General features: G+C 43.8%; 1 protein-coding gene and 1 long non-coding RNA gene across 4 annotated transcripts; one reads left to right on the forward strand and one right to left on the reverse strand.

Annotated features, from left to right (window-relative positions):
• Nucleotides 1-452: 452 nt before the first annotated feature.
• On the reverse strand, nt 453-14,623 carry LOC111970378 (transcriptional regulator QRICH1). 3 transcript variants are annotated; one of them, XM_023997082.2, is made up of 12 exons: nt 14,534-14,623; nt 12,432-12,710; nt 12,116-12,196; nt 11,792-11,896; nt 10,695-11,675; nt 9,962-10,121; nt 9,580-9,734; nt 7,491-7,605; nt 7,109-7,217; nt 1,854-2,014; nt 1,520-1,610; nt 453-1,248 (listed from the first exon to the last, which is right to left on the reverse strand). In XM_023997082.2, exons 2-12 carry the CDS (start codon nt 12,681-12,683, stop codon nt 1,059-1,061), a joined length of 2,400 nt encoding a protein of 799 aa, XP_023852850.1. In that variant the 5' UTR covers nt 12,684-12,710; nt 14,534-14,623; the 3' UTR covers nt 453-1,058. The 3 variants fall into 3 exon arrangements, with proteins under 3 accessions (XP_023852850.1, XP_023852849.1, XP_023852851.1); XM_023997081.2 differs by lacking the exon at nt 14,534-14,623 and adding an exon at nt 13,995-14,357; XM_023997083.2 differs by lacking the exon at nt 14,534-14,623 and adding an exon at nt 14,247-14,338.
• On the forward strand, nt 14,557-18,376 carry LOC139028403 (uncharacterized). Its single transcript, XR_011480629.1, has 2 exons — nt 14,557-14,726; nt 15,468-18,376. It is a non-coding gene; the product is annotated as an uncharacterized lncRNA (long non-coding RNA).
• Nucleotides 18,377-20,953: the final 2,577 nt, after the last annotated feature.

The following is a 20,953-nucleotide window of genomic DNA, read 5'->3' on the forward strand; positions in this document are numbered from 1 at the left end:
GAATAGTGGTATTCATTGAAATATCAGTGCAAACTCTACCCACCGGAGACAAATTGCACAGTGCCAGTTCTGGCAAGTGACATCACTTCACGGTGTACATTGACAAAACCAGATCCTACATTTGTCCCTTGTGTGGACTTTTTTTCTACCAGAGGATCTCGTATGAGAGAAAATAAGGGGTACAGATCTCACTACTACTTCAAATCACTAATTAGTAGCCTGGTTTATTACCATTACATCCCAGTCATGTGTGAATACTGCAACATATAACCTACTGTATTGTGAACTGTTCAACATCGGAGCCAAGGCTTGACATACTTAATGCATCTCAAATCACTCACAGTACAAAAGGCATATTTGAAAACACAGGCTTTCTTTCGCCTCCAACACCACCGTAATATCAATACATACAGGAGRTCATAAATGCCTATATATATATATATTAAAAAAAAAAAGTGAGCAGAGGTCCTATTAAATGTCTAGGTTATCCTGCCATGTCTGGGACCTGAGAGCTTGGAGTAAAGAGGTCCGTATGGTAAAAGAGGTACATGTCCATATATGTGTATAATATATTTAAGACTGGATTAGTCCCAATATTTCACCATCCATTTCTGCCTACTTCAGTTTTATTGGGGRGCTGCAGTGGCCTACAAGAGTAGACGAGGAGCTCTGATTTGCTGCGTTGGTCAAAATCCATCGGTCTCGCCAGTCCAGGAAAAATAATTATGGTGAAGTGAGGGGTTTAGGTGAAGTGGTGGGTGACATGTGGGGGAAAATATATTTTAAAAATCGGTCATTCTGGACTGGGCATTGAGGGTGACATAATTGCCATTGGATGAATAAACACATGGTTCTGTACTTAAAAAAGTCCCATAAATCCACTCTGTAAACACTGTCAGTCCCCCACTCCTGTGGTTGAACGGTATGATGGGTAGAGACTGAGGCCACTGGAGGTCCTTAGAGTTAGACACTGAGTGAACGAGGTACCACAAAGAGGAACGCTAGAGAAGGGCTGATTTGGGAGTGAAGAGTGCTTCGGTTCCTCCTCCCCTCCCGGCTCAGTGCATGTTGACCGACGACATGGCGATGGTCTCCTGGATCTCTCGCACCATGATGATGCGTGTGAGCATGTGCTCCACCTGCTCACTTGTGATTGGCTGAGTGGAGTACCATATGGGACTGTTTGGCGCCACGACAGGCTCTGGCGTCAGGTAGTACGCGTCGTTACGCCCCTTAGCACTCTGGGGACTGAGAGAGACAGGTGATTAGTTGTTGCAGGGCTCTATGCTGACATTTTTTTCAAGTAGTAGATGTGCTCCTAAGTTGAAAAATGTAGGAGCACAAAAATAAACAGTTGACTTGATAATTAGAAATGCATATAAAAGGGCTTCCAGTAGAAGATAAATGTGCTGTTGTGTATTTTTTTATTTAACCTTTTAACACCAAGGAAAACATCACCCTGTGCAATTACGTCCTCTTAGCTACTAGAAATGTACTGAGAATGAGGGGCATTACTCACCATTTGAAGAGGTAAAAGTCATACAGTTTAATGGGGCATCGCAGCGGGTTTTCAGGATCCTCAGCCTGCTCTTCATACATGTCATCAGTCACTGCAAATCAAGTAACAAAGAGGTCAGAACCAGCCAGTAGTGATGGGGCATATGGAATTCATAATGTTACCAAACTCGGCGAATCAGAGGCCCAATGAATTATCCCCAAAGGGAAAGTTTAAAATGTATGAAACACAGAGCTGACTAATACAAATCACTCAGTGACTGGGTATATGGAAATCAGGTCTGACTACAATATAAGAAGATTAATTTTCCTTGACATTAAGTCAGAGAAGACCTCACCTTTCTGCCCAGCATGGTGTGTCCCCAAAGGGCCATGGCCTTTCAGATAGCGGATACTGGTGCTCTTGTCCTTGGGGTTGGACGGGTTCTTCTTGGTGTGTCTCAGCACCTTGGAGAAGGCCACCTTCAAGTGCTGCTCTACCGTCGTCAGATGGAAATACCTAACGCAGATAGGTTTGTTTAATACCAAAACACACACACTGGGCTTGAGCAATATATCGTATATACCAAGGTTTTTTCAAATACCGAATAGTATGACTTTCAAACCCTCCCCCCCCAAAAAAGGTTGGGGACCCCCCCTGAAGCTATGTCCCCGACACAGCCTTATGTGGATGTGTGCTACGCCACTGCTATTAACTACAAATAAATAAATTCTCTCCAGCTCAGACAGCTATGCATTTTGCTAACTTGCTAGCTGTGGCTAGATGGCAAGATCAAGCTTCTTGGTTACAGCAGAGAATCAATCCATCACGGATCAAGATCCCTGCTGTCTGATGTTTGTGTTGTGTGTGCAGCAAACTGTTAGTAGCCTTTTGAGATCATTGTATAATTAATGTATATAAGCTGGGTTGTCTGTCCTTACAATTAGTTTATGTTCACTTGCACTTGTTAGCATTTAGCTAGAGTCCACTATGGGATTTCGCTAGTAATTATTAGCATTTTTTGGGCCCCCAACATTTGGAAAGAAATAGCACCCCTTGTGTACACCGATGGTAATACCATATACCCCGTATGGTACAGGAACGGTATGAACATCTGGATACCTCCCAATCCCCCCCCCCCCCCCCCCCCCCCCCCCCCCCCCCCCCCCCCCCCCCCCCCCCCTTATCACACGCAACCACCTCAACTAACCTGCAGAAATAAAAACAGCCACTAACCTATATAATTTAAATTACCTTGTGGCTAAGAAAGTACAATTGAATGACAGCACTAGAGAGAAAAAGTATGTGAGCATATGTTGGTGTAGTGCGCAACCAGGAATATTGGTTTCAGAATCATGTGTCCAGATGATTGTGTGCGTGTGCTTCATTCTATAGCTAGAGGACTCCTGATATCTCCAGGATACATCTCCAGGAGTGATAAGTATCATTCGTCTTAATTGGTTGTTGTTTACTATTGTCTTTTTGCTAGCTAGGGCCATCTACTTTAAGTGCTGCCTGTCTTCCCAGTAGCCTACTTGGTGTGTGAACTGCTGACTGATCATAATTTGCAGATGATTGTTGACACATCAACCAGGATTAAGGGGCAGGGCAATTTGTGACTGCTGTCATTTTTGTAATCAGTGGCTGTATTGGAGGGGGAGTGGTTCCTCCTCTCCTAGGCAATCAGAAATCAGTACCGGGAGTTGTGCTCTTCACCTTTGCAAGGCAATTAGTACTTCAGTCTCCCTTGTTTTCTCAGCAGTGGTCTCGTCACAAAACTAAGATCGTTGCCAAAACGGCATCCCTAGCCGTGTCCTCAGAGCATGCGCAGACCAGCTGGCTGGAATTCAATCTCTCCCTATCCCAGTCTGCTGTCCCCACTCGCTTCAAGATGGCAACCATTGTTCCCGTATCCAAGAAGGCWKAGGTAACTGAACTAAATGACTATCGCCCCGTAGCAATGACTTCTGTCATCATGAAGTGCTTTGAGAGACTAGTCAAGGATCATATCACCTCCACCTTACCTGACACCCTAGACCTACTCCAATTTGCGTACTGCCCCAATAAGTCCACAGACGATGCAATCGCCATCACAATGTACACTGCCCTAGCCCATCTGGACAAGAATACTGTTTATTGACTACAGCTCAGCATTCAACACCATAGTCCCCTCCAAGCTCACCAGTAAGCTTGAGGCCCTGGGTCTCAACTCCACCCTGTGCAATTGGGTCCTGGACTTCCTGACGGGCCGCCCCCAGGTGGTGAAGGTAGGAAACAACATCTCCACTTCGATGATCCTCAACACTGGGGCCCCACAAGGGTGCGTGCTCAGCCCCCTTCTGTACTCCCTGTTCACCCATGACCGCCTGGCCATGCATGCCTCCAACTCAATCATCAAGTTTGCAGACGACACAACAGTAGTAGCCTTGATCACCAACAACGACGAGACTACAGGGAGGAGATGAGGGCACTCGGAGTGTGGTGTCAGGAAAACAACAGACTCCAGGATGCTGGCCTTCTAGGCAGAGTTGCAAAGAAAAATACATATCTCAGACTGGCCAATAAAAATAAAAGTTTAAGACGGCCAAAAGAACAGAGGAACTGCCTAGAAGGCCAGCATCCCGGAGTCTGGCCGAGTCTGTTGAGACTGGTGTTTTGCATGTACTATTTAATGAAGCTGCCAGTTGAGGACTGGTTAGGCATCTGCAATCCAATGTTATTTGTTGCCTAGACTTTACTGCAAATGACACTCAAGTCCAGAGAAAAAACAATACACTAATATTGCAGTTAGCCATGACAGCCTTTATAATAGAATGCTTGTGACCACACACATCTAAATATTGCACTTGTGAAAAAAACATCTTAAAGTAGAAACAGAATGAAACAAACAGGCATTCTATTTTTTCTCTATTATAGTGGCCACTATAGTAGACATCGATCAAGTGCACAAGGCTACATGTGTGCAAAAATAACGTTCACAGAGTAAAACATTTAATTATCCCCCCTCACTCACACACACAAATTGTACTGTCAAGTTCAACACAAAAGCAATATCTTTGGGCTACAGTGCAGGTTATTACATTGTACACTTCCTGCCTGTTGACATCTGTTCTACAATGTGCCAGCAGCAGAGCATGAGACCCTTTGCTGGCATAATTGATCTCTTTCAGGCAGAGTACACCTGGCATACCCCTTTAATCCACTGTATTGGAAAAGTGAGAAAGAGGGGAAGTGTGTGGTGTTCCTTTCACCTCTATACTGTCATCCAGCTTAAGCCTGGCCGAGCTACACTTTACATTTTTTTTAACCTTTATTTAACTAGGCAAGTCAGTTAAGAACAAATTCTTATTTACAATGACGCTTACACCGGTCAAACCCGGACGACATTGGGCCAATTGTGCACCGTCCTATGGGACTCCAAATCACGTCCGGATGTGATACAGCCTGGATTCAAACCAGGGACTGTAGTGACGCCTCTTGCACTGAGATGCCGTGCCTTAGACCGCTGCGTCTATGTGTTACCTATTTAAATGTACTAGAATGCTAAAAGGCCGCTAAAATTTTAAATATCGGTATCGKTTTTTTTTCAAGGGAAATATCGGTATCGGCCAAAAATGTCATATCAGTGCAACACCAGCTGTAACGTTAGTTAGCTAGCTAACGTTAGCTGTCTGACTTTATTAGCCAGCAAATTGTCACACCATAAACTCAATTACTTGATCAGTAGGCTAATGTTGCTCAACATTTCTCTGGCTAGCTAATGGAGAATTCGATCCAGCTAGCAAGATAACGTTACTTAACAATGCTAACAATACTAGTACTTGTTCCATCACTCTTTCTCCCTTACCTCAAACTTTCCAAATGCCAGTTGTTTTTCGGTTACAGCTCATGAAGTACGCTTCATCACCTTCTCACCCGTCTGTGGTCATGCTTTTCATTTTGGTTTCAAAATGGCAAATTTCACCTTAAGGTGACTAGTTTGCATCCCTTCTTTCTTTCCAAAACACTTGAGCGTGTTGCCTCTGACCAACTCTCTCGCTACCTCTCTCAGAATGATCTTATTGACCCTAACCAGTCAGGCTTCAAGACAACTCTCTCGCTACCTCTCTCAGAATGATCTTATTGACCCGTTTAAAAAAAACAAAAAAAAAATTTTTTTAAAACCAGTCAGGCTTCAAGACAACTCTCTCGCTACCTCTCTCAGAATGATCTTATTGACCCTAACCAGTCAGGCTTCAAGACAACTCTCTCGCTACCTCTCTCAAGAATGATCTTATTGACCCTAACCAGTCAGGCTTCAAGACAACTCTCTCGCTACCTCTCTCAGAATGATCTTATTGACCCTAACCAGTCAGGCTTCAAGACGGGTCTATCAACCGAGATTAATCTTCTGTGTCAGATGCTTTCTGCCCTGCCAAAGCTGACTCTCTCTCCTCTGTCAGCATTCTCTTAGATCTTTTCCGCTGCCTTTGACACAGTGAACCATCAGATCCTCCTCTCCACCCTCTCAGGGCTGGGTGTCTCAGGCTCTGCACACTCTTGGATTGCATCCTACCTGGCACGCCGCTCCTACCAGGTGACGTGGAGAGGATCTGTGTCTGCACCACATACTCTCACTACTGGTGTCCCCCAGGACTCGGTTCTACACTCTCTCCTCTCTATACACCAAGTCACTCGGCTCTGTCATATCCTCAAATGGTCTCTCCTATCATTGCTATGCGGATGACACTACTTTTCTCCTTCCCCCCCTTCTGACACCCAGGTGGCGACACGCATTTCTGCGTGCCTGACAGATATCTCAGCTTGGATGTCGGCCCACCACCTCAAGGTCAACCTCGACAAGACAGAGATGCTCTTTCCCACAGGGAAGGCCAAGACCTCTCCATCACAGTTGACAATGCCACGGTGTCCCCCTTCCAGAGTGCAAAGAACCTTGGCGTGACCCTAAACACTGCCATTCTCTGCAAACATCAAAGCATTGACCCACTCCTGCATATTCTATACATCTATAGAGTAAAACCCTACCTCACACAGGAAGTGGCGCAGGTCCTAATCAAGGCACTTGTCATCTCCCGTCTGGACTACTGCAACTTGTTGATGGCTGGCCTCCCCGCTTGTGCCATCAAACCCCTGCAACTTCTCCAGAATGCTGCAGCCCGCCTGGTGTTCAACCTTCCCAAGTTCTCCCATGTTACCCCGCTCCTCCACACACTCCACTGGCTTCCAGTCGAAGCTCACATCCACTACAAGACCATGGTACTTGCCTATAAAGCAGCAAGAGGAACTGCCCCTCCCTACCTCAAGGCTATGCTAACACCCTACATCCCCAACCACCTATGGTCTCTTGGTACTCCAAGCTCGTCTCTGTCCTGACACTCCAATGGTGGAACCAACCCTCGCACCTCCTCCTGACTTTTCTTGAACTAACACTTGCACTTCACTTTCTTTCTACTAGTTCTGACTTTGCTGATAGCTTCTGAGGTCAAATATACTTATTATGACTGTGATATGTAGTTGTCCGACCTAGCGATCTTAAGACGAATGCACTAACTGTAAATCGCTCTGGATAAGAGCTTCTGGTTGATGACTAAAATGTAAGTGTGTGAGACTCACTTAGTGTTGAAGAACATGAGTGTGGTAAGCAGCGTGGCTGGTGAATGGGCTCCTAGTTGTTTACACTCCCACAGCATCTCCTCTGTCACGTGACTGGGAATGATGTACCCTGGGAGGAGAGAGCAGCCAATCACGATACACTCTCCTCTAATGAGACCACTGCATTCTGCACAGAAATGTACTCAGGTATGGAAGTCACGAAAATACACAACAGAATTGTGAGTTTCTCTTGCACTTAACAAAAAGCTATCAGACTATGCACAGAACAATCAATGTTCCAAAGTGCTTTGACAGTTCCACCCTAAGACCTTCAGCAGGCTTTTACCTGTACTCTCTCTTGCACTTACACAGAAACACAAAAGACAATCGGTGTGGCTCTTACCTAGTGGATGGATGCTGGGCCTCCACTCATCCAGGGCTTTGTGTAACCACTGGGAGAAGCGTGTGTAGTACTGGTCAGAGAAGATATCATCCACCCGTCCGTTTTCAAAGAGGTACTGCCAGCAGAAATACAACCTCTATCAACTGTAATACATTTCAGTCAGTATCTTGTACCATGTGTGTTTGTGGTACATGTCAGTGACAGGGCAGGTGGGGCAAAGCCCCACTGTTATTTTGGCATTAATAGGTGTCACATATCAGTTTGCAAACAATGTAAAAAAGTATAATAATCACTGAGTTAATAAAGCCGCATACAAACATTGTCTCTTTTTTGCTGAAGGAGGCTCCAAAATGCAGGCGTTTCAGCCTAGCTCAGTGCTTTCTCTGGTGGTGGGGCAGCCAGTGGAAAATATGGATTGTTGAGCCATGATTGGCTAAGTGTTCTGTCACTCATGGGGACACTACGTCACTGCAAAATCTACGGGAGAGCTCAAAAATTCAAACCCCTTGGGTGCTGCCATAGAGTTACATTAGAAGTGCCCATCCAAGAAGGCTCAAGGTCATTGGCTACAGATAAAATGACGTCAAATCACGTTATATGTACCATAGCTTTAATTGGACTGATCATGTCAACATCATACTTTCAAAATCTTAGCTAGAAAACATTATCATTAATCAAGTCGACAATCTACTGGCAAATCCTGTTCAAGCCTTGTCATATGAAGAGAAATTATATACAAAACATATTGGTGCTCATCAGCCATAAACATTACACGTCACAAATTCAACAATGAGTGGTTTGGAAGGAATCAATGGCCTTCTGTAAGCATTGCAAAGCAATCACTAGCCTGTTATTCAGTGGAGTGGGTGTGTGGTCCAAGTCTGGGTTTAAGGGTCTGTTTTCCAAGCTTAAAAAGGATAAACATTAAACATTGGCCATGCTGTCAATCCAGCATGACTTCTAGCGCGTTCGAAACAACTGGAAACTCGGAAATCTCAGACTTCAGGGAGTTCAAGACAACTGGGGACTCAAAGAAACAAGCTCTGACTATGAAAATAAGTTTTGAACGTTTGTCAAACTTGGGAACTCAAGCCTCTTTCTAGAACAGACCTGAAGATCACGGACGGCATGATACGACCTTGTTTTTCCCCCGCTCAGAGTTCCCAGTTGTCTTGAAAGCACCACAAATCCAGAGATTGCCAGACTTTGATGACAAAATTTGCCACCAAGAACCACTGCACCACCTTCCTGTTCAAGTGAGCACAGCACAACAAGGTGAGTCCAAAAATGTATTGTATGCTGTGCATAAATTATGTAATATGTCAGGGAGATATGTATACTGTAGCTAAGAAAGAAATACACAAAGTGTATGTTGTGCAGTAAGCTGTTAGTAGCCTATGTGCCTAATAATTTGGTCCCTTTCCCCCTCATTGCTTAGCCTACTATTCTGACTTGGTGGTGCACATTTAGCCTATAATCTGTTTTAGAGAAATGTCATCATTGGATATTGTAAGAGCTTTTATTGTCTGCTTATATGCCCCCTTTATATATTCTACGGTTCTGACTTGGTGTACAGAGAGAATACTGTAAGAACGGCCCATGTTCTGAATTCTGTCGCAATATTTTAAAAGTGCTGAACAAATAGTTATATTGACTACGTCCATCCTAGCTCGCTCATGAATGTCTTAATCGAAATTACGGATTGCTTCTTATCAGCTCGTCATCCCCTTATGCATGCCATAGTTTGTACATTTCAATTGTCAGTAGAAACCACATTTGTTTAAGCAAGTCAGCCATATCAGCTATGTTTTTTTAAAAGGCAGTAAATGAGGCTGAATGAACTGTTTTGTTGCCAGACATGGCTTCGCTGATAGCCAGGTGTAGCAGTGGTAAGGTGTTGGGACTGCTGTTAGGACTCTGTTGTTGGGACAGCTTTATGTAGGCCCTAACAGTTTGTGCACAACGTTTGTCACTGTTATAGTGCAATTAATGTGTTGTGTAGTGGCTTTGTTGCCATTCATCAAAAAAAAAAAGAGAAGATGTTTGCCCCACCAAGATTTACACGCCACTGGTCATGTGGTATGCATACCTTCTGTATACACAGGAAGATGTAGTAGAGGGCATCAGGCTCAAAACGTTCTCCCTCCAGCCCCTGGGCCTCCTGGGTCATGAGAGCCAGAGCCACGTTGAGCTCAGCCACCGCACTCGACACCAGGTCCTCCTGGAAGCGCAGGGCCTGCCGACCTGTACAAAGAGAGAGAAAATAAATATGGTAATTTGGAAGACACTTTTATCCAAACTCTGACTAATAGAACATTCAGTGACATATTCAGAATTAAGAACCTACAAACCTACAAGAGAAAGACAGAAAGATGCAGGAGAAAGAGAGAGACAGGAAGGGAGGAGAGTGGAAGAGAAGTTCACATACTTGGCGAAGGCAATTTAATGAGTGGGAGTGTGTTGAAACTCACGTCCAATGGGCGCCAGCTTGTTCTGCTCATCCTTGTCCAGCTCTGCGTTCTTGCGCTGGACCCAGAGGCGCCACACATCCAGGCCCTCCTCAGGCTTCAGAGAGATGGGCATCAGTAGCTCCTGGGGGGCCTCCACCTGGGACTCTGACTCCCCGTGACCCTGCAGGGGGGGGGACACATTAGAAGTGAAACGTTAGAAGAGAAACATGCACACTACATGCTTTGCTCATTTGTGGTGCAGGGAATTACATTTCCTAAAATGCCTTCAAGGGGAGAAAGACGGCACAGGGGACATAAAACAGGGAATAGGTGTTCATTAATTGAAACAATCATATCCTGCTTAACTGGTGGAGAGTACTGACTTAACCTACAACATAATCTAACAGTCCATTGTCAGTCCATTGATGCTCCTGAAAAGGAGCATCAAACTTATCACCGTGTTGTTAATTATTGATTAATCCAACATATGTCATAAAGCAAAAATCTACATTAACGTTGTGGAAAACCTTGAAATCGGAGGCAAGGACAAAGTCATGGTCTAATCTAACAGTCCATTAACAGTCCATTGATGCTCCTGAAAAGGAGCATCAAACTTATCACCGTGTTGTTAATTATTGATTAATCCAACATATGTCATAAAGCAAAAATCTACATTAACGTTGTGGAAAACCTTGAAATCGGAGGCAAGGACAAAGTCATGGTCTAACCCAAGGAGTGAAGGTCCTGTTCTGACCTGTAGGTGGAGCTGGTGCTCCTGCTGCTGCTGGGGGTCCCAGATGTGAAGCTGCTGCGTGCTATTGTAAGCCCCGCCCACCGTCTGCACCACCACAGGGCAGTGAATGTTCCCGTTCATGAACTGCGTTGGGAACAGCGTCTGCACCACTTCCTCATTCGTCGTCCCGGACACCGACACGGTGCCACCCGACTGGACGGACAAGGCACCCGACGTCGAGGAGTGGGCCACTCCATTGTCCTTGTTGTCGTGGTGACTGGAGGACACCTGCATCGTGCTGTAGGCCTCCTGGGGAATGGCAATATGATGCACGCCCCCTTGCTGCCCCCCAGAGTATACAGGGATGGTCCAGGTCTCCCCGGCAGGGCCTGTGATGGTACCCGTGGTGCTGTACAGGTGGGTGCTGTCCACAGTGAGCAGGTCTGGCCGGATTGACAAGTACTGCTGCTGCTGCCCCTGCCCTTGGGGGAGGGCCAGAACCACCTGCTGGCCCTGCTGGCTCTGAGGGAGGGCATAGGACACCTGGATGGGGACATCCATCTTGCGCTTCTTGGCAGGTTGGAGGACGCCAGCTCTCCTCTCTGCCTCTCGGGGAGAGCCCTGCTGCTGCTGAGGAGACATGGCCTCCACCGTCTGGATCTGGATCTGCTGGCCTCCCTGTAGTTGAATTTGTTGACCGCCGGGTAGCTGAATGTGCTGGATTTGTTGCCCACCTTGTAGTTGGATTTGTTGACCGCCTGGCAGTTGGATTTGTTGACCGCAAGGTAGCTGGATTTGTTGCCCGCCCGGCAGCTGGATTTGTTGACCCCCTTGAAGTTGGATGTGTTGACCCCCTTGAAGTTGGATGTGTTGACCACCCTGTAAGTCCCCTTGAAGCTGGATGTGTTGACCTCCTTGGAGCTGAATTTGCTGACCCCCTTGTAGTTGAATATGCTGGATTTGTTGACCGCCTGACACTGCTGCCACCAACTGGGCCTGGATCTGAACGAGACAGAACAAACACCTGAGCATGGTGTATACACTTACTGGGTGAGGAGAGTACATGGATGGGGTGGGTGTGTATTTAATAATGCAGCGTGGTGTGTGTGTGTGTGCACCTGTTGGTGCTGCTCCTCTGTGAGCTCTCCTTGCTGGACCAGCTGCGCTGCTGTGGGGATGCCCTGGAGGTCCACCGTCTGGTCCTGCTGCCCCTGGATCTGCACCTGATCACAGAGAATGCACAGTGCACCACCATCCATCACATGCCACATGTCTGAGGGTGGTGGGGTTCTGTGTTTCCCTGACCACTGCATTTTCATTTGAACATTTTGGTTACAGGCCCTGGATGTCAATAAAGACGCCTATCGGTCCAGTCTGGAGAATAATTGAGTGGAAACACTGCTTATGGTGTAATAGGTAGGGTGAGTGAGGGAAGGTCTCACCTGTACTTGTATCAGCTGTTCAGACCCCTGGTGCACACCAGCAGCCATCTGGGGTGAGATCTGTGCAGAGGTCACCTGCACCTGTTAATCCACAGGAGAATGAATCAATCGCAGAGCAAAGGTAGCAATGATAGTGACAATAAGATAGGTGCTGCCAGTGTTGAAGGATTAGTTGGGCTTTACTCTCAATTTGGTCAATTGATCTGTTCTTTAATGTATATAGACTAGATAAGGGCAAAGGGAACTCGGCAGCCTGAGGTGTATTCAAAAGAACTGAACTACTGAAGGAACCACGTAAGGAGGTCTCTCCTCTTACCGGACAGGCCAGCTCCAGCAGTGAGCCAGCTACCTCTGTGCTGTCTGTGTAGACACAGTTGCCCCCCTGCTGGTAAACCATGGTGGTGGTAGTGGCGGCGTCGCCCTGCTGTCTGAAGTCCTGCAGCGTCTCAGGGCCCTTGTTGGCCAGGGACTCCAGGAACTCCTTCATACGGTGCTGGGGCACGCTGCGGGCCTTCTGACGCACGTATTCGTCAAATGAGACCACACCGCTCTCTACGGGCTCGTTCATGACAATTCACTCTGCCCTCCACGGCACCTGGTGGGGAAAGAAAGGACATAGTTAACACACCTGTCCAGCATCACAGGTCAATAACTGGGCAGCAATATCACATCCTTTAACTCTGGTGTTAATAGACTGCAGCCACAGTCACCAATACAACCTCACACACTTCAGTGCCATGTTCAGTAGCCTCGAACATTGCAGACAAATGTCATGAACAGGTTCCAAAACGTTCTTTCAGGCTGAACGAGCCCCAGTGTCTATTAGACATTTAAAGGCCCAGGTACACAACTGTTTGCATAGAGATAAATAGGGTCTGGTAAATAGAGGCGTTTTATTCTATGAGATCATCTTAAATCAGCTAACGCCACTTTGTGGATTCTGATGCATTTATGTAAAAAAAAAAAAAAAATGTAAGCTCATAAATGCCATGTTAACTGACTGATTATCTCATAGAACAAAACGTATAAGATCCCCCAAGCCTGCTTTAACCTCAGACCTTATTTTGGGGGTTTGTTCCAAAACCCTATTAATTCCCAATTCATTTTCCTCATAGGGATTGCTAAACGAACCAGAGGTGACTAATTTCCGGGTTTTAGGACTACAAGCCGGCGAGCTCTATTAGAGGGGGAAGTGAAGCCAATTGGGGCAAAGTGCACTAGCAAACCCCTTTCTATGATGAACTTTTAACCAATTATTCCTCCATCTGAACAACTGGCACTATGTTCTGTATACTGTATTAGGCCGTTGTGGTATACATTATCTGTCTTTGAAAAAATATGATAGTATTTTTATTATTATGATGCTAAGATTTGCTTGCTAGCTACATTTACTACAGGGGCAGAGCCACCAGCCTCTGTGCATCCTTAGCCATCTATCACATGATTGCTTTTTCTTATGTTAATTATATTCATGCTGCCTAGTTTAACTACTAAAATCCCACAATCTGAATTTAGTTAACATTTGAAAAAGAATAGTGTACTTGAGTGATGAATATACGTGCAACTTCTGCAAAGCACTCTACAACAATACCTAGCTAACTAGTTGCTAACGTTTTCTGGCTAGCTAACTAGCAGTACATCTTCCCATGCTACCTTAAATAAAAACCAAAACCCCTCGGTTCGGCCAAGGCACGGCGTTCAAAAGTAATTCGATAAACCCCAAGTCATTTGCTTTCCACATGCCATTTGTTAGTATTCATTGTATAGCATGCAATGAATTGCAAGAATTTAAATTTAACAGCTAGCTAGCCAACTAAACAATTAGCTAACTAGCTTGCTAGCCAGCTACGTGACGTGTGCTTATTTCTGAGATATTTACCCTCGTTTCGAATAGAACAATGTGGGAAAATCCACACAAAGAATTTGGCTCGCGTACAAGTTTATCCAATACAATTCCGAGCGTTTGTGGAAAATATGTGTCTAACTGTAAAATGTTACTATTAATTAAGAGAACATTATTTAATCGATACATAGAAAATTACGGAAGTAAGCCCGGTGGAACAACGTGAATCCCGGACTGCTGACAAGCAACGGCCACATCAGACATGGCGAGGAGTCGGAGGTCCTTTACCGCAAATTCCACTTGTAAAGGCGAGGCAACAACCATATACAGTCATTCGCAACAACACATTTCATTTTTACGGGAACGAGCATGGCGTGCACCCGAGAGACCAGGGGACCCTAGATTGGTGGCAGGCCAGCGAACTATTTTCTTATTGCAAGAAATACATATGACTGTAAAGGTTCGTATTTCAATTAAATAAATATGTCAACAGACACTGATAAGATTAAACTGTTTGTGTCTATACAGTCAATGAGTGTGTTGTGATAATGCATTGTAAATATAGTTGGACATGCCTTGTAATTATTCAAACTATTAATTCTCTGCATTTTCTGTAGATTTGGACGGCGATACCCCCGCAGCACCTGATTTCGAGTCCAGCTCGCCCCCGCGTCCACATGTATCGTGCGCATGTACGCGAACAGGACTCGTAATCTCGTAATGTGCATTGCACGGGCGCTCGTGTTGTGGTACAGATGCTGAGATATAGTAAGAACTCCCACCCATATCCTCTGTATTCTGATCTAACGGTCTTATCTGTTACAATTTAAATTGTGATGTGTCTTGAAGATCCTCTTAGGCCCAGCTTTTGTATATTCTATTAATAACTAGCACTTTTCTTTCAATACTTTACAATTTCTTACACAGTTGTTGGAAGGCGCCATTTTACATTCAGTTCGAATGGGCACGTATTCTCGCGAGTACTTGCTTGGAAAGGGTCACGATTAAGGCATGCATGCTAGTAGCAGAAAGGATGCTTGTCTTTGAGGTTCAATACAATTATTAAATTATAGGACTATTATATTTTATTCTATTCAAAGAATCAGGAAGTTGTGGAATGTCAATTAAATATTTGATATGAATCACATCTATCTTTGTTTTTTCACTGTACATTCTGAAACTTACCAAATACCTTTCAAGGATCGAATACAACCCTGGTTCCTAAAGCACTGTTTGAAATGGCAAAACAAAAAAAAGTTATAATTACAAAACAAACACAGGCTACAATAACATTTTCTCAGTTGGCCTATTGTTAGGCAAAAAAACATCCATATATTAAATCCTAATGTTTTAATGTAAAAGGGAGTGTTAAACTGACTTAAGTTTAAGAAAATCTCATTTTGACCCTTGCACCCTGTTTTCTAAGTAAAGGTTAATTTTGTTCAGAAGTTAATATTCAAGGTCTGTCTGAATGTATAAACTTTTGTGTGTGTATGTGCCTTTAAACAGGAATACAACTGCCCCAGTCTGCCTTAAAGAGCCAGACATGTGCTGGTGAGGCTCTCCCCACAACAGGCTGCCTCTCTGCTCTCTTAAGGTGGACCAGAAGAGATGTGTTGCATGTGTATAGGACCTTGCAGTAACAATGCACGGGAAAGAGTTAATTCCCACGGTCTCTCCTCTAGCCTCTTTGTGATCTCATGGAAGGCTGTCCAGTGGATATGAAAATCACTCTCTTCCCCAGAACACTTCTTATACACCGCATCTCATCTAATAATACGGTACACACACACAACACCCCTCATACAAAGGTCAATTCATATGAGGTGTGTATGATGAGGTGGGACTGATCCCAAGCTGTACAATACATGACAACCTGTTATGACTTGTTGACAGCATACACAACACATGGCACTATGTTACAATTGTGGAATGAATGAGAGGCCCTCACATAGATTATTACTGCTCCAAGTGCTTTATTCTTGCACCCAAATACACTACGTTTCGACTTCACAGAAGTCTTTGTCCGGTGTATATTACGATTGACCTAAACCTATTTACATATTATAGTATTCCTCATCACTTACTGTATCATGTTAGTTACATGAATGTGTTTTGTGTATGTCACTGTATAAAAATGTATCTTAAGTTCTTTGTAGGCTAGTCTGTGTTTGTCGGTTGACAGTACCACCTGTCCTCCTTAGCTCAGTGTCTGCCTGAGGTAAGTCCCAGCATACTGGCAATAATCCATGAACTTGGCATCAAAACAATAGGTATGTTAGTACACACCTACACAATACACACGTACACAATACACACATCTACCAGAATACACACATCTACCTATTCCTATTCTAACTAATTTCCTCTATGTATTTGTAAATCTTTGTGTCTGTGAGGTGTGTCTGTGTGTTTTTTTTCTCTACTGTCCTCGTGCACTGCTGGTATCTTTGCGCCACTCTAATGATCTTAAAGTAATCCTTGACTGATGAGATTACAGAACACAGTGTGATAAGGTATGTAGAGGAGAGACTGAGCATCACTATAACAGATCCACTCAGTGCAAACAGGACAACTACAAAATGGCTACACTTGACCCATGAGACCAACGGGAGAAAAGGGAAAGCCAGTGTGTTACCCAACAACACGACAAATGTGAAGCAGAAGTCTAAAGGATCAGAGGTATATATTGAAAGAGCAGCCTTTTTTATTGCTTTTGGTGGGAATTAAATTGGTTTATTGAAGATTAAGATTTTACTTTGCCTCAAAGTTACTGAAAGAGGAATGATGTCTAAATGTTCTCAGAGAACAGGACAGGCATACCATGCATTGAGGTAGAGATGCTGCAAGTGCAGAGAGGAAAAGAGTGTGTGAAGTATCTTAATAAAACRGTGAAAGTTTTGCTAATTTTTGTCAATTTAAAGGGTAATGTTTTCAACTTTTAATTTGATAACAGATAGACCATAGTAAATTATGTGAAGATATATAAGACAGGAGGATATTAGCTTGGAAATATTATAATGTGCTGTAGTGTGTGTGTATACACACACTCTGCATATGCCTGATACCAATCACAATGAAATGAGGTATCATATTGTATGATGGTGTCTGATTGTACCAAGGAAACACTAATCTTGTGCACCAGACACTTCCTACGCAAGCTGAGTGCAATAGCTTGGGGACAAAGTTAAGGAAACAGACAGGCATGTGACAAAAATGGCACACCTCCAAACTCTCAGAGATCAGACTGCTTGCAGCTGTAGGCTGTTGTATTTTTGCCTAGTTCACCCACAGGTGTAAGCATGCTTGCATGTCACATGTCTCACACACACAGACACACTTGAAAATGCAGATTAATGATCAGGAGGGAAGCTGTTTGACACATAACCCCCAGCTCACATCTTTACAAGCTGATACAATTGGCTCATTCATCCCCCTCCTCTCCCCTGTAACTATTCCCCAGGTCGTTGCTGCAAATGAGAACGTGTTCTCAGTCAACTTACCTGGTAAAATAACGGTAAAATAAAATACTTAATCAACAGCAGCTGTTCACCCTGACAAAGTAGTGTTATTGAACTCTGGAAACCACATTACCTACAGTGCCTTCAGAAAGTATTCACACTCTTACTTTTTCCACATTTGGTTCTGTTACACCCTGCATTTATTGTCACTGGCTAACACACAATACCTAAATGTCAAAGTAGAATTAAGTTTTTCAAAATGATTACAAATTACTGTATTCAGCCAATAAGTATTCAAACCCTTTATGGCAAGCCTAAATAAGTTCCGGAGTAAAGATATGCTTAACAAGTCAAAGTAAGTTGCATGTACTCACTCTGTGTGAAATAAGTGTTTAACATGATTTTTGAATGACTACCTCATTTCTGTACCCCAAACATACAATTATCTGTAAGGTCCCTCAGTTGAGCAGTGAATTTCAGACAGATTCAACCAAAGACCAGGGAGGTTTTCCAATGCCTCGCAAAGAAAGGCACCTATTGGTGTCAGGATTTGGCCAGGATTGTTCCGGTTTTGGCCACTAGATGCCCCAATTGTGCTTTTTTGACCCTTTTGTTTTCCCTTGTTTCCAGTTATTATTTGCACCTGTGCCTCGTTTCCCTTGAATGTATTTAAACCCATAGTTTTCCTCAGTTCTTTGCTCTGTGTTTGAATGTTAGCACCCAGCCCTAGCGATGCTGTGAACATTTGTTGCTCCAGTTGGACTCTCTTGTGGTACCTTTTTGGTCTCATTTATTTTTGATTATCTTTTGAGGCTTTTTTCTGCTGTACCTACCACCTTGTGGATTTACCTTTTGACTTGGAGGATTACCTTTTTCTCTTGGAATTACTTTTGACGTTGTGGATTTATATTTTTGCCTGAAGAACCTTTTTACTTTATTAAAACACCGTCTCAAGTACTGCTGTGTCTGCCTCATCTTCTGGGTTCTGCCGACTATTAGTGGCTCAGTTTGCTAAGTGACTGTTTCTCACACCGGAGACCCGAGTTCGTAACCGGGTCCTGACAATTGGTAGATGGGTCAAAAAAGGCAGACATTGAATATCCCTTTGCATGGTGAAGTTACTAATTTACTAATTTCACTTTGGATGGTGTATCAATACACCCAGACACGTCATTACTAACCCAGTTGCCGGAGAGGAAGGATACCGCTCAGGGATTTCACCATGAGGCCAATAGTACTTTAAAACAGTTAGTTTAATGGTTGTGATAGGAGACACCCGAGGGTGGATCAACAACATTGTAGTTACTCCATAATACTGACCTAATTGACAGTGAAAAGGAGGAAGCCTGTGCAGAATAATATGATTACAAAACATGCATTCTGTTTGCAAGGCACTAAAGTAATGGTATACAAAAATGTGTCAAAGCAATTCCCTTTTTGTCCTGAATACAAAGTGTTATGTTTGTGGCAAATCCAATACAACAAAGAGTACCACTCTCCATATTTTCAAGCATAACGGTGGATGCGTCGTTATGGGTATACTTGCAATTGTTAAGGACTGTGGAGTTTTTCCAGGATAAAAAGAAACCRAATAGAGCTAAGCACAGTCAAAATCTTAGAGGAAAACCTGGTTCAGTCTGCTTTCCACCAGACACTGGGAGACGAATTCACCTTTCAGCAGGACAATAACCTAAAACACAAGGCCAAATCTACACTGGAGTTGCTTACCAAGAAGACAGTGAATGTTCCGGAGTGGCTGAGTTACAGTTTTGACTTAAAWCTGCTTGAAAATATATGGCAAGACCTGAAAATGGTTGTCTAGCAATGGTCAACATGTCAGGTTTCAGGTATGACCCAGATGCAGACAGTGCCGAAGAAACAAATGTTTATTTCTAGTACAGGGCAGGCAAACTACAGAGCAAAGGCAGGCAGAGGTCAGTAATTCAGAGAGGGTGCAAAAGGTCCAGAACGGCAGGCAGGGTCAGGGCAGGCAGGGGCCAATCCAGTGAGGTGGGGCAGAGGTATAGAACAGCAGGCAGAACGGTAAAAAAGAGAAGGACTAGAAAACAGGCGCAAGACCAGACAGCCGCAGGGGAATAAACGCTGCTAGGTTTCACAAGACAAACAGAGAACACAGGTATAAATACACTGGGCATAATGGGGAAGATCGGCAACACCTGGAGGGGGGTGGAGACAATCACAAAGACAGGTGAAACAGATCAGTGTGTGACACAACAACCAATTTGATAGAGCTTGAATAATTTTTTAAAGAATAATGGGAAAATGTTGCAGAATCTAGGCGTGGAATGCTCGTCGAGATTTATCCAGAAAGACTCACAGCTGTAATTGCTGCCAACGGTGTGATAAAATAATGTATATGTGAAAGATAATGATAAAATAATTCCACTCTGAAACCTTATAACTGTATGAAATTGATTAGAATCATAAAATTATAATCTGATGATGTGTGTAGTTTTAGTCGGAATTAGGTTAAACAATGTATCTGTATAGTGGAAAAACACAGACTGTGTGAGCAAGGCGTAGTTTAGGATTTGAATTTGTGTGTGTGTGTGCCTAGTAAAATACCGAAGAACAATTAAAACTGTGTTTGGACCAACCTGGCTAGGCCTCTGAGGAACCTATGATAGGATAGGGACATAGGCGGAAATCCCAGGGGGGACGGGGGGGACACGACCCCCCCCATCTTGGGAAAAATATGATTTGTCCCCCCCAATATATCACTGTAAACATAACTATGTAATTTCAATAATATTAATAATACGCAATGAAAGCACTTGTGCTGATTATAGACACTTAATAGCGCGTTTAAGTTTCAAAAGATAGCGAACCCCCCCGCCCTTTGCCTCACAATGGTTTGATCCACTGCCAGTTCTTTAGCTGGCAAGGTAATAAAGGGTTCGTATCTACTGTCCGAAAGGGACATGTACGTAACTGACGTGAGGTGGACGAGAGATCTAGCTGCAGCACACAACACATTTACACAACACATGCTGCAACCTTTTGTAATTAAATAGTTTGTTTCATATTGGCTGGCTTCCAACAATAGCTGAATTTGTAAAGCTAGCGAGCACCAATTCCGTTTTCTGTGTGTTTGCTATAATCTTTGCTACCTGGTTTAAATAAAGGCGAAAATAAAATAAAATAAAAAAAGTTCACTAGCGACAATTTAATCTTTTGCAACGAGACCATATATATATTTAAGACAATGGTAGAGAGAGAGTGTAGTTCTGTTCTGTTCAGTTTGGACTTCAGTTTATCGCTAACCTTATCACAGGGACGTCGAAGCACTACAGCTGCATGCTGATCTTGGAATAAACTGACGATAGCAAAGATTCCATCTTTTGACGACGCCACATAAATGGAATAGGTACTAGCTAGCTTGAAAGTTAATGTTTGCTTTAGTTTGCGGCGCTAGCTCTGCAAATTCAGCTAGTGTGTGAACCCTGCCAACATAAAAAATATAATATAACATTGCTATGGACCTGCTATGGATTGACTGGATTAACCTCGACG

Source organism: Salvelinus sp. IW2-2015, linkage group LG11, assembly GCF_002910315.2.
Source record: "Salvelinus sp. IW2-2015 linkage group LG11, ASM291031v2, whole genome shotgun sequence".
NCBI classification, from domain to species: Eukaryota; Metazoa; Chordata; class Actinopteri; order Salmoniformes; family Salmonidae; genus Salvelinus; species Salvelinus sp. IW2-2015.